Source organism: Aquarana catesbeiana, linkage group LG04 (genome assembly GCF_042186555.1).
Source record: "Aquarana catesbeiana isolate 2022-GZ linkage group LG04, ASM4218655v1, whole genome shotgun sequence".
Taxonomy (NCBI): domain Eukaryota; kingdom Metazoa; phylum Chordata; class Amphibia; order Anura; family Ranidae; genus Aquarana; species Aquarana catesbeiana.
This window is the reverse complement of record NC_133327.1, coordinates 291137294-291150876: the sequence shown is the minus strand read 5'-3', so window position 1 is coordinate 291150876 and position 13583 is coordinate 291137294. Positions and strand designations below refer to the sequence as shown.

Sequence of the window (13583 nt, the reverse complement as noted above, 5' to 3'; positions counted from 1 at the left end):
GGCCTAACTGGGGCTCCGTGTCTGAATGGACACACGGAGCTGCGGTTTGGCTCAGGTGCCCCCATAGCAAGCTGCTTGCTGTGGGGGCACTCGTCAGGAGGGAGGGGCCAGAAGCACGAAAGAGGGACCTGAAAAGAGTAGGATCTGGGCTGCTCTATGCAAAACCACTGCACAGGGTAGGCAAGTATAACATGTTTGTTATTTTTAAGAAAAAAAAAAACAAAACTTTACAATCACTTTAAGTCCCTGGTTTATGAGAGCTACCTAACCAGAACCAGGGAATCAAATTTGGTCTTGGCTATACTGGACTCCAAAAGTGGGAGATGGAGTACCTCACTCACATATCTCAGCAATAAAAACAAAGCAGAGGTTCTCACTTTTCCACACTCTGCAAAAAATATTCATGACTATTTGTGCCTCTTTTAGAGAAATTTTGCTTGATTCCTGTCTCAATGATCACACAGGAGGAGAAAAATATCCCTAATGGCTTTAGAAACAGCAATAAAAACCTGCCTTTTTGTCAAAAACATTTTTGGTGGGAGTTAGGCTCTAATATTCTGAGATATTTGCCCATTATAACTCATTCATCTCATCACCATGGATCATTAGCAAAGTTCTATTTAAGTAAAAAAAAAATCTAAAGGACAACCATCAATTAATTTTTATTAAGAAAGTACATATTTAACAAAATGCATAGATATAAATTCCTAGAGCACCAAAGACATATTAAACAGTTTCTTATTTACAAGTAGGTTTTAAAGATGAGGAATCGGTGCTTTTTATTGTTTCTTGTGAATAAAGCTACCAAATTTTTGCATGAACCTACCAAATTTGTTTTCATTAGGCTGAACCTGAGTTGAGTTGTAAACATTGGAACTGTAGTTTAAGACATTTTGTGGTCTTGAATAGGTAGTCACATTATTTACCATGCTTTTATTTTGATAGTCAAAAACTTGAGGAGTGCTAGTTTGTGGATTTGAAGGAGGGATATTGTTTTGTAACCTATATAATGGTTCAAAGCGACTATACACTCTTCTTTCACTTGTGCGAGAAAGGCTTGAGTCCTCCTGAGGCTTTGCAAAATCTGACACAGATGGTACTCTGTTTATATCTCTACGTAATAACTCTTTATGGTGCATATCTCTGTGCTGTGAGTGCCTTAAGTGCATTTCTCTTTGCAGCATGGGTGGTATTTCGCTATGGTGCACCTCTCTCTGAGACAATTCTCTGTGGATTGTTTCTTTTGGATGCCTTAAAGAAAGCTCCCTGTGAACTGCAGGTGCTACTATTCTTCCATATGGGTTGCTGTTGGTTTGCATTTTTGTATCCTGGAACTGAATTTGCTCTGTATTAAATCGTGGAGCAGAAGCATCACCAGTGTTTTCGAGAAACTTGTTTTCGACAGTGCTAAGACCTGAAGACAGGTTTGATTTACCCTCCTCAGCAAGATTAATATTAGACTTTCCAGAACCTAGAGCTACATTCTCCTTACTTTTGTTAAGGCTCATCTGAGAAATTGATAGTGTTGCCTTTTCCTTCTTAGGAGATGAATCATTTTTCATTTCAGATTTTTTAGGACTTTTAGGTATTTGCAGGCCATCGTCTTCAGAAATAAGCGTATCAGAGCTACTGCACATCCTGTAGAATGCAGGGGCTTTATTTTTAGATAGGGTTTCTTTTTTATCTGGTGCAAGGTTAAGTAATGACTTGAGCTTCTTTGAACCCTTTTTAAGAAAACTAGGTGAACCTTTGCTTTCCTTCTTGCCAGGGGACTCTTTGTTGTTTTCTTCATCTAAGGACTCAGTGGACAGTGCACCTTTCACAGGTTCTGTTGGCTCGCTGCTGACCTTTTCATTAACTTGATATGAGCTCTTTTCTAATATCTCTCTGCTGTTAGTATTTGGGAGGTTTTGAGGTACAGGGGTTTCAGTCTGCCTCTTCATCAGTGAATTGTAAATATAGTTTGGTGGAATTATATTATTACTTTGACCTAAATTTACTTTGCGGTTTTCAAAAAGGGGCAAGCTACGTCGTTTTAGAATATTGTCATTTTGTTTTCTTTCGCTGTCTGTTTGCCTGTTTTTAGAAAGTGATGTGTACAGGTAGCTTGATGGCCCTGGGTTAGTGTTGTAATGTAAACCATGAGTCATAAATTGAGAATTATCTGACACTTGCAGACTATGCCTTTTTAAGACATCATGTTGTTGTGACAAATGGGCTGTGTCATAGCTTGTGAAATTGCTGATACCTTGCGATTCTGCATATCTGATGCTTTGTGGTGTTGATGCTTTTGGAGTGAGGCTACCCTGAGAATCTACAATAGTGGAATTTGAGTGAGAAGAGTTTGTAGTGCAACTACTAGCTTCTTTTTGCTCTGGTAAATTGGGCTTGTACAGAATTGATGAGCGGAGCCTTGTGTGACTGTACAGTTGATTGTCCATTGCATTTTCAACTCGCTCATTACTGTCAAGTCTGTCTGCCATAATCTCACTTGTGTCTGGAGGTATATCAGAGTGATCATTCAAGTATGATTCAATTCTCCAGTTTCGGAGGAAGGACTTAGTCGTATGCTCCAATGTGGGCATTCTCTGCTGCACCGATCTCACATGATTGTCCGTACCATGGAAAGACCTTCGTACATTTGAATTTCTTTCAGGAAGGTTTGGTGTTATTCTTTGTGGTAGCCGATTTGCAAAGCTTTGTGTTGTTGAACCATTATAATTGCTAGAATAGCCTCCTCTAGATGAGGACCCTATACTGGCCATATCGGGCTGCCTATTCCAGTGCATGTGAGGATTGTGCATTCTGCTGTTCATAGCTCTGTTCAGCATTGAATATGGAGTTGAATCTGTCTTTTCCCCTGCTGCATAACTGTGTCTTTTCCAATTGTCATTGCGATCAAACTGCTGGAACTGATTGATTTTATTTTGTACATTGAAACCTCTAAATGGTAAGTTTCTTGTGTTGTACTTATCATCTTCATTATTTATAAATCTACTCCGTGCTTTTAAATAAGAGGAGTCTAATGTGTGCATTTGGTCTTTTCTTCCAAAAAGGCTTCTTTGACTTGAAGCAGATAGAAGGGAAGAAATTGAGTTTTGATAGGAATATGAACCATTTTCCCATGGGATTTTTTTGTGTTTTTCTATGACAGATTCCTCTGGGCCGAATGCTGCAGGTACACAGGAGCGAGCATAGAGTGTTCGAAATTCTTCATCAAATGCCTCAATAAGTTTACCAGTGATGACTTGAATCATACTTAGGTGAACTTTTTCAAATGACCACATGAAGCTTAAAAAAATAATATATAGTTAGATTATTGCAATGAAAATATTAAAAACAATATTTAGAGTAAGCATTGATAAGCTATTTAAAACACTTTTGCTCTTTGATAAATGTTATGCCAATCTAACTGATCTTAGTGAATCTTCATAACCTTTAAACTGTTACACTATGTAGGTATTTATTAAAAGACTAATCACAAACCTAGGTAGTTCAAACTGACCATACCTGAGGCTCCCCGTAGTGAAAAGTGCATTTCAAAATGATCACCTGGGCCAAATAAACAGGATACAGAATTTGTTTAATTTCTTTGTAGGGTTTAGGCTCGCCTTGATTTACTAAACAAATAGAGGTTGTTCACTTTCAAAGTGAACTTTCATTTATGTTAGTGAATGAGGTGAAATATACTGAAAAGTTACTTTGCAAAGAATACCCAATCATGTGCAAGGAAAATCAAATATAAAGCAGGGATATTTCTTGCACACAATTGGATGAAGTCATCATACATTCATCTTAGTCACTAAGTGAATTTACCTTTTGCATAGAGAATTTTCTTTTATCTTAGCAATTAGAATTTACACTGACTTCAATCATTCGGTCATGTCCAAGCAATAAGCCTGCTTTATTTTTTTACTTTCCTTGTACATCATCAGGTAATCTTTGAAAAGTGAATTTTCACATTGTTTTACCTCACTCACTAAGATAAATGAAAATTCACTTTGCAAAGTGGAAATTTCCATTGAAAGTGAATATCCTTTACTCCTTTAGTAAGTCAGAGTTTCTGTGTCTTTATTGTGATGCGTGGTCTTGTTAACTAAAATCAATAGGTGCTCTTGGAAGTATACTTCAGGTACTGTAACTATAGAAAAATACACCTCAATAAGGGGAACAGTTCACAGCAATACACTGATGAGCAGCAAAATAAGAACTGAAATTAATCTCCTTAACAAGCTTCTTCAAAAGATCCAGCTACTGTGGGGAGCACCTCTCTGGTTGCTACCAGTTTACTGTAGTTCCAGTGGAGTGGCCCTTTGTCCTTGTGCCTATGAGGATAATAACATGTAGCTGTGTTCTATACTATTTTACTGAAATAGTTATCCTCAGCATGACCCTCTGTTGATATAGAGTCTTTTAGAAACTATTCTATACAGCCACATGTTACCCTTATTTTGTCACATAAACATTTGGTAACAAGTCCATGCTTGTGCAACACTTAATATGTTTTGTATTATTCTGCAGTGTTCATTGTCATCCTGAATCTGTTTTACATCATTAAAGTGATTGTAAAGGCAGAAGGTGTTTTATCTTAATGCATTCTATACATTAAGGTAAAAAGCCTTCTGTATGCAGCAGCCCCCCTCAGTCCCCCCAATACTTACCTGAGCCCCATCTAGATCCAGCAATGTTGAACAAGTGTCTCGGCTGCCCGGGACTCCCCTCGTTATTGGCTGAGACACTAAGTAGGTATTTAAAGACAGTCAGCTAATTAGGCGAGAAAGGGGGCGGGCCGGGCAGGGGTTCTGTGTCTGAATGGACACAGGGAGCTGTGGCTCGGCTCAGGTGCCCCTATAGCTAGCTACTTGCTGTGGGGGCACTCAACAGGAGGGAGGGGCCAGGAGCACCAAAGAGGGACCCGAGAAGAGGAGGATCCGGGCTGCTCTGTGAAAATCCACTGCACAGCGCAGGCAAGTATAACATGTTTGTTATTTTTAACTAAAAATAATGAGACTTTAGTATCACTTTAAAGCCTAAGTGTAATAAAAAAAAACCTCCACAAAATTAGCAGAAGGGACACAAATCAAAAGTTCTGACTATGCCTGTCCTTTCTTCTCAGCTCTGCAAGTCATAGAAGTCAGTACTACACTTCTATGAATGTACATGATCTATGAATGGAGGGGGTGGGCCTTTCAATTATCCATCCATCCTCCATTCATAGATCATATTTTACTATCTGTAGTACTAGCTTTCATAAATGGCAGAGATAGGTGGAAAGGGAGGACATAGTCTTGCACTGATGAATGCAAATCACAGCCCCCCCCCCCATTCTATTAGCCCCTGCCACATCAGAAAATGACAGCGATGGGGGTGAGGGATGGGGATCAATGAAGGAAAATTTTAAGGAAACCAGGAGCCAGTAGCACAAAGGATGCAGTGCATTTATAGTAAGACCCCTTTCACACTGAGGCGTTTTTCAGGTGCTTTTGGGCTAAAAATAGAGCCTGTAAAGCGCCTGAAAAATACTTCCCCTGCAGCCCCAGTGTGAGAGCTAGAGGGCTTTCACACTGGGGAGGTGTGCTTGCAGAACATTATAAAAGGTTCTGCAAGCAGAATCTTTGGGGCAGTGAAGGAGCGGTGTATACACCGCACCTCCACTGCCACTGCCCATTGAAATAAATGGGCACCGCTGCAGAAGCGCCTGCAAAGTGCCTGCAAAGCGATTTGGCAGCAGCGCTTTTCAGGCGCTATTAACCCTTTCCTCAGCCGCTAGCAAGTGTTAAAAGTGCCCCACTAGCGGTCAAAAAGTGCCACTAAAACAATGGTAAAGTGCTGCTAAAACTAGCAGCGCTTTACCGCTAACGCGGCCGTGCTAGCAGTGTGAAAGGGGTCTAAGTCATGTCCCTTGTGCTGATTTTTGTGTTTTTTTTTATTTTGATTACAAATAGGCTTTCATTCCAAATTTGCACCTGTTTGGTAAACTGCAAGTTACAGTTACTCCCTGTCTGATAATTTGGCCTGTTATCTAATCTCTTAAAATGTTCTAGGAAATTTCTTAAAGATCTATTTTTGTTAGTGAAAAATTGTGATAGCCAAATCAATTCAGATCTGTGCAAAATCACACCAAGAAAAGGAAGTTCCTACCTTAGAATGAGAGTTTAATATTATGGAAAAGTGAGAGCTGGTGCTCCTTCATAATCTTTCCCAGTGCGCCACTTCCTTTGACTCAGAATTTATAGATGTCATTGAAACCATTTCAATAGCAAGAATTATACAATATGCAGAAAACCACTATGATTTTGAGTACATACTATAAATACAAAGATATCCCATAATTTTATATAGGGAGTTTATCCAATTAATTATTTTAAATGATGTAAAAATATTTTTTTTTTAGGATTTATATATATATATATATATATATATATATATATATATATATATATATATATATATATATACTGTGACTGTTATGCCTCAACAGCCCAAGCTTTTCCTGTTTCATGATTTCTAATCCCTGATAAGTAGGACAGCACCATTACAACAATTCACTAATGAAGGTTCTACAAAGGTTTTACAAAGGCCCTTGCTACTGGTTCTATTTAAAGCAGTAGTAGAGTCAAATTACCTGTAAGTGCCATACATAACTTTCTCACAGTCAACTAGCAGAAACTTCTGTTCCATCTTCCCACAGAATTTGGCCCCTGATTTGGAAATATATTCTTGTCCTTTAACTGTTCTTACTCGCATATTCTGTGGAAAAAAAATACAACAACTTAAAAACAATATTAGTCACTGATATTAATTGTTAGAAAGTCAGTAGGTGAACTGTTTATCTGCTAGGGAAATGGAGAAAATGCAGAAGTGATTGCCGATTGCCTCTGCACAACTAACCGATATATACTATAAATATATATATATATATATATATATATATATATATATATATATATATATATATATATATATATATCATCAGTAATCATTTCTGCCTGATATTGCTGTACTGAATACTCCACTACATAATCAGGTGTTGGTCAACCCTAAATTGCATGCAACTGGTCAATAATTCTGCCAACCTATCACACAAATTGCTTCATTATTATCTTGGAAGGTAACAGATTTTCACGGTCAGTACACAACCTTAGCACAAGCGTTTTCCCCGTACCAGGTTGTATCCAAACCAGGTATAAACTGAATGTTGCTCTCCAGAGTTGAAAAGCCCCAGGGGCTGGCTAATGCTAATCCATGTTGTGAGGGGAAAAAAAAGTCCGGACAGCCGCACACCAGGAGAATATAATCCAATTTCTTGTTATATTGTTAATATTGTAAAATCAGGAACAAATCATGTACAAAGCACCATGGATAGAATGTACAGATAATCAGCTAACGCGTTTCACGCTCTGCGGAGCACTTACTCATAGCTAACAATAATGTATATTATTATTGTTAGCTATGAGTAAGCGCTCCGCAGAGCGTGAAACGCGTTAGCTGATTATCTGTACATTCTATCCATGGTGCTTTGTACATGATTTGTTCCTGATTTTACAATAAAGAAATTTTGTTGGATTATATTCTCCTGGTGTGCGGCTGTCCGGACTTTTTTCTTCCCTCACAGTACACAACCTTATTCGTTTTGTAATAATTGCACAATGCACAAAATGTATATAAACTATTTTAGATTGTGGTTTTAACCATCCCCTATGCGATCCAAAACTAAGGCAAAAGTTTTTAGACAAAGACAGAAATTAACTAGTAAGCTAGTAAGAGAAAGTCAGCTAACAAGCTAAATGCCATAAAAAATGATCCATCTTGAAATAAAACATATTTACATACTTTATGATTAGATCACTTTTGTATGCTCCCATTATGGTACAGTTATTAATTAATTAATGTATGTGATGCTTTTTTTAAGGACAGCAAACAAATATGCAAGTTAATCACACAATAATGCCTGTGAAACATTACACTTAATTCCCTTTCATTTAAATGTAATGCCCTTTTCATTTAAAATAAATACATTGTTTGAAGGGGTTGTAAACCCTCATGTTTTTTTTTACCTTAATGCATCATATGCATTAAGGTGAAAAAACTTCTGTCACTGACTAGCCCCCCGCCCCCCCATTTTACTCACCTGAGCCCTGTAATTCCCACGCCGGAGACGCGCTCTTCCTCTCTGCCCGTTGTTTCGGCTCTTGATTGGATAGATTGATAGCAGTGCAGCCATTCAAATCCAATTACGTGAGCGCTGGAGGTCGAGGCCGAGTCCGGCATTCTGCATCTATGGACGCAAATGCTGGACTCGGGAGCGCGCCCGCAAGGTAACCCCCCGGGGGACGCTTCTCCCGGGGGGTTGTACGATGCAGGGAGGAGCTACCAACGCTGCCAGGGGACCCCAGAAGTCAAGGATTGGGGCCACTCTGTGCAAAACGAACTGCACAGTGGAGGTAAGTATGACATGTTTGTTATTTTGAGAAAAAAAAACTAAGCCTTACAATCACTTTAACATGTATGCGACATACTATATATACTGTGTGTGTGTGTGTGTATATATATATACTCTTTGTGCACAATTGTATATATGTATACCTCTTAGATCATAAAACACAATGTAGATTCATACTGTATATGAGCATCATATTCCTTGGGGAAAGTTAGAGGATGCCAAAAGTCCAATCACCCATTTTGCACAGATGTCTAGCTGTAGGGATGTCAAAAATAATTGAATTCTCACCCTGGAGGCAACAGCAATGGTTTAAGGTTTAGAAAAAGAAAAAGGAAAAGTGAATAACGTTCAGGGATTGATTATATCCATGAAAGAAGATAAGATATAAATATATAAACAAACATAAATAATATTTTTTCACTTTTCAACATGAAGCAGAATATTTGAAAATCATATACAGCAGAGAAACAGAATATGATAAAAAAAACAAAAAAACAAGACAACTCACTACTCTAATTGCATGTAAATAAAATAGCTTTGGCTTATTTAGAAATGACAGAAAAAAAAAATCGTGTCACTATCTACATCAGCCAGTTTAGTGTGTACTTTCATTTTCAATCTAAACTCTGAAAATGAAAATTGAAACATGATTGGTTATTCTGGGTATTACCTCTACTTGTTGCAGAAACACTTAGTTTCTATGTTTTTGTTTAATGTAAAAGCCATAGGGGTTGATTAACGAAAATTGGAGAGTGCAAAATCTGGTGCAGCTGTGCACAGAAGCCAATCAGCTTCCAGTTTTTTTTTTTTTTTGTCAAAGCCTAATTGAACAAGCTGCACCAGATTTTCCAGTTTTAGTAAATCATCCCTATAGTCTCAAACAGATTCTCTCTTCATTCACTCTCACTTTTTTGGTAGAATTAGAGGGATCAACTTAATGTATTTTGAACTAGGGATAAGTGAATCTGTCTGTGTCATTCAAGGATGGGGCAGAAGGAATCTTTATACTAAATTCTGGTAACTTTTAAGGCTAACAGGCAAACTATTGTCAAGAATGGAATGGGAGCTGGGCACTGGTATACAACAGGGAGAGGGGCTTTTTAATGTGACTTTGAGGACAACATGGAAAATCCACCAATCTTTTAAATTACATACTTGGGAGATACATTTAAGCTGAGTGTGGTGTTATGGAATAGAATGTTTTTCATGGATAGCATCTAGCATGAAATGATTTGGATGTGTGATTAGCTTTTCAGGTAGTACTAAACTCTCAGCTTTTTTTTTTTTTAATGAATACACTGCTAGCAAGTAGCGAGGTGTGCTCCTGTAAATATAAATGCCCCAATGTGTGTTCAACACTTACATAATATACATCTCTTCCAGTACTTACTCATGGCTGAAAAGTGGTGCTTTACCAAACTTCTAGGTAGGGTGGAGGGTGCACACTGAGGACACAGGAGGGGAAGGAGTATGTGCACTGAAGCATACAGGAGTTGGGAGGAGAAGTGGCTTGGTGCTCTAGGCAATGTGAAGGAATGAATACACGCTGTGAGCTTGCATGCAGGGGTGACTCCATGGGACATTGTAAGAAGAAGGAGTCATCTGACACCTGTACAGTGCCTGGTTCAGATGAAAGAAAGAAGATGTAGACATCAAGAAGTGTCACATTTAGCATGATTTAAATTCAGTAGCAGCACCCAATCCTGGTTCCTTTTTTAGGTAGTTTTGACTGGGACACCAAATTTTTTCATCAAGTGGTAGTAGGCCTCATTTTGCTGGTGAAAGTCATAGCCACAACAGATCTAAAAACTATAGGAAAGTTTACTCTTACATAAAATACAGCTAAAACTCTCAACTTTTTGCACATTGGCCAGTGAAACAATATTTTTCACAGTATCATGCTGATTTGTCTTAAATATTTAATACAATGTCAAAGTGGAGTGCACAAAAACCCTTCAATCCACAATCACACATTCCTTGAACCAACTCTTAGCTCCCTATCTACAAATTTTCCCAAAACATTAGAAATATGAGTTTCAGGTATGTGTTTGGTAGAAATTGTCCCGTCTCAGGACAGAATACTAGAGTTTGAATAACAAAATAGAAAGTGACAAGGCAGATTTATCTTGCAATTTAAATTGGAAAGTATTATCTCAGATATAATAGCAATAAATATGGTTTAGTGGCCAGACATTATGCCAGCAGCTTAGTTATGATCCAATATATGATGGAGAAACAGGCAAGATGTATTTGGAAAAACATTAGAGTGTATTGTTTGAGAGGCAGTAGTAAATATTGTACAGTGGCTGGACAGTATGTAAGCAGCTTGGTAAAGTCACAATGTTAGCTGGAGAGATGATGCAGGTTTTATGCTGAGTGTATTAGTTGTGAGACAATAATCTTATATATTGTTCAGTGGGTGAACAGTATGTAAGCAGCTTCATAAGGTCACATTGTAAGAGAGATGAGGCAGTTTTTTTCTTGAAATAAATACTAGCATGTACTATATTGAGAGACAATAGCCACAAATATTGTTCAGTGGCTAGAAAGTGTGTAAGCAGCTTTTTAAGACATAACCTTTGTAAAAAAAAAAATCATAGTATTTTAATGGCACCATAGATGGTCTAGATGTGTGTGATAGAATCCAGTGCTGTTATTATTTAAAGTGGAGTTCCACACAAAAATGGAACTTCCGCTTTTCAGGACCCTCCCCCCCTCCGGTGTCACATTTGGCACCTTTCAGGGGGGAGGGGGGTGAAGATACCTGTCTAAGACAGGTATTTGCACCCACTTCCGGCATAGAGTCCCATGGGAGTCTATGCCTCTTCCTGTCCCTCCGCGCTGTCTCCTGGGAAACACACAGCTCTCAGGAGATAGCGGGGACCAGTTACAATGCGCAGCGCGACTCACGCATGCGCAGTAGGGAACCGGGAAGTGAAGCCGCAACGCTTCACTTCCTGATTCCCTCACCCAGGATGGCGGCGGCAGCTGCCGAGAACCGAGCGGGTTCTCGGCGTCGCCTGCCGACATCGCTGGACCCTGGGACAGGTAAGTGGCCATGTATTAAAAGTCAGCAGCTGCAGTATTTGTAGCTGCTGGCTTTTAATATTTTTTTTTTTTGGCGATTTAGGTGGACCCCCGCTTTAACAAAAAATCAACATCAGAAAATATACAACCCTGTTGCAGCAAAGAGCTAACACCTACACAAAGGTGAATCAGTCTACTGACTATACATAAATGACTCTCTATTTCTAAATCAACGTAGCATTTATTTTACATATCCAAAGTATCCAATTTCAATAGGCACAGTGTAACATCCAATACATTAAGCAGTAATGGGTTTTGGAGGCCTCTTGTATCTATTCTTCCTCTCTGATGGTGTGGCATCAACCCTGATTTGTAGGGTTGAGCTATGTAGCCATGTCATGTAAAACCCTTATAGAATCTGTATGTTAATATAGTGCATAAGAAGCTATATGTTATAATATACCAATATACTTTTTTTGTATTTTCACATAGTAGCATGCAGGTCATGATTTATCTTTGAAGAAAATCTATCATGCTTGGTAAAAAAAAAAAAAAAAGGAGCTAACACCTATACAAGGGTGAATCCATCTACTGACTATACATTGGCTAATTGCCTATTTCCAAATTCATACAATATTTGTTTTACATATCCAAAGTATCCAATTTTAGTTGGCACAGTGTAAGACTAAAGCTGCGTACACACGGACGGACTTTTCGACCAATCCGTCGGACAATCCGACCGTGTGTGGGCTTCATCGGACCTTCAGCTGACTTTTTCTGACCTTTCAAAAATCAGACGGACTTTAGATTTGGAACATGTTTCAAATCTTTCCGATGGACTCGAGTCCGGTCGAAAAATCTGTTCGTCTGTACAGTCCGAAGGACAAAAAAGGATGCAAGGGCAGCTATTGGCTACTGGCTATGAACTTCCTTATTCTAGTCCCTTCGTACATCATCACGTTCAGTCCAACAGACTTTCGAACTGACTTTAGTCCGTTCGTGTGTGGCAAGTCTGGTCATTCGAAAGTCCATCATAACTCCATTGAAAGTCCGTCAGAAAGACCGTCGGACCTTTGATGCTGAAAAGTACGCTCATGTGTATGCGGCTTTAGACTGAGCTCAAGCATGTTCACAACCCGCACGTGCAGAGCCCGCCAGGAAGTCGGCACTGCACAGCGCTAATCACAGGCAGTGAGACATTTATTGATCTCTGCAGTCATGGATCAGGAAAATTATGCCTTTGTCTTGCATGTTTTTTTGTGTTGTTTTTTCTGATGCATGTGGCATGTTTACAATGCTGGATCACTGGAAAAGGTATTAAACTTTGAGCTGCAGTGCAGGATTTACACTGCAGTAAACATTAGAAATTTGACAGCTGATGTCCAGCTGCAGAAATATTGCGTGACACCTTGACAAACCTCAAGGTATAACACAGGATTTACTCTGCAACGAATATTAGAAATTTGGTCCACACTGTCAGGGGATAGGCAGATTTGTCCTTTGACAGCAAAACCTCCTCCTTCACTCCATCTTAGACAGCACATTGGCTGAAATGCAAGCAAGAAGCTGCTGTACATACTGTCAATTTCTGCCTTCTGCTGGTGGGAGAGAGAAGGTGTCCACTGAGAGCACACCTCAGTCTCAGCACAGCATTGCTGGAGAGTGAGGCCAGACTGCCTTCTTCCTATCTCTCCTTGTCATGAGATATAGAAGAAGAAGCTTCCTTCATTCCTAGCAGGTGCCACACTGAGAAGAAGGTCTGAACTGTGAGTAAACAGAGGCTGGGGGGGTACTATTTAGCTCTAGACCTTACCTCTCCTCCTCAGAACCACCTCCTCCCCATAGCCCCTTTCGCCTCCTCCCCTTTCCTAAAGCTCCTTTACTTTTTTGGTAGCCCTCAGAAGAGCTATAAACAATAGATTGGGTTTCAGGAGGCATTTGGTAAAGGGTAAGGAGGTGTGAAAGCACCTCCTCACCACTTGTTTTAAACCCTAAAATCCCACACCACTGTACTGCAACCATGTGTATTGCATGAATAGGTCAGTGTGTCACTTGATGTTTGGTGGGTGGTACTGCCCATGAAATACAACAGGGGGATAATTTTTGCCACACA

The 13583-nt window shown here is 39.2% G+C and overlaps 1 protein-coding gene across 1 annotated transcript in view; it reads right to left on the bottom strand.

Annotated features, from left to right (window-relative positions):
* Positions 1-646: 646 nt before the first annotated feature.
* Positions 647-13583, bottom strand: part of FAM83B (family with sequence similarity 83 member B) — a 169089-nt gene continuing 156152 nt past the window's right edge. The window contains exons 4-5 of the mRNA XM_073626682.1: positions 6626-6750; positions 647-3291 (exon numbers count right to left, since the gene is read on the bottom strand). Of these exons, the coding sequence (XP_073482783.1) occupies positions 780-3291; positions 6626-6750 (2637 nt within the window). The 3' untranslated portion in view covers positions 647-779. The remainder of the gene's footprint in view (positions 3292-6625; positions 6751-13583) is intronic.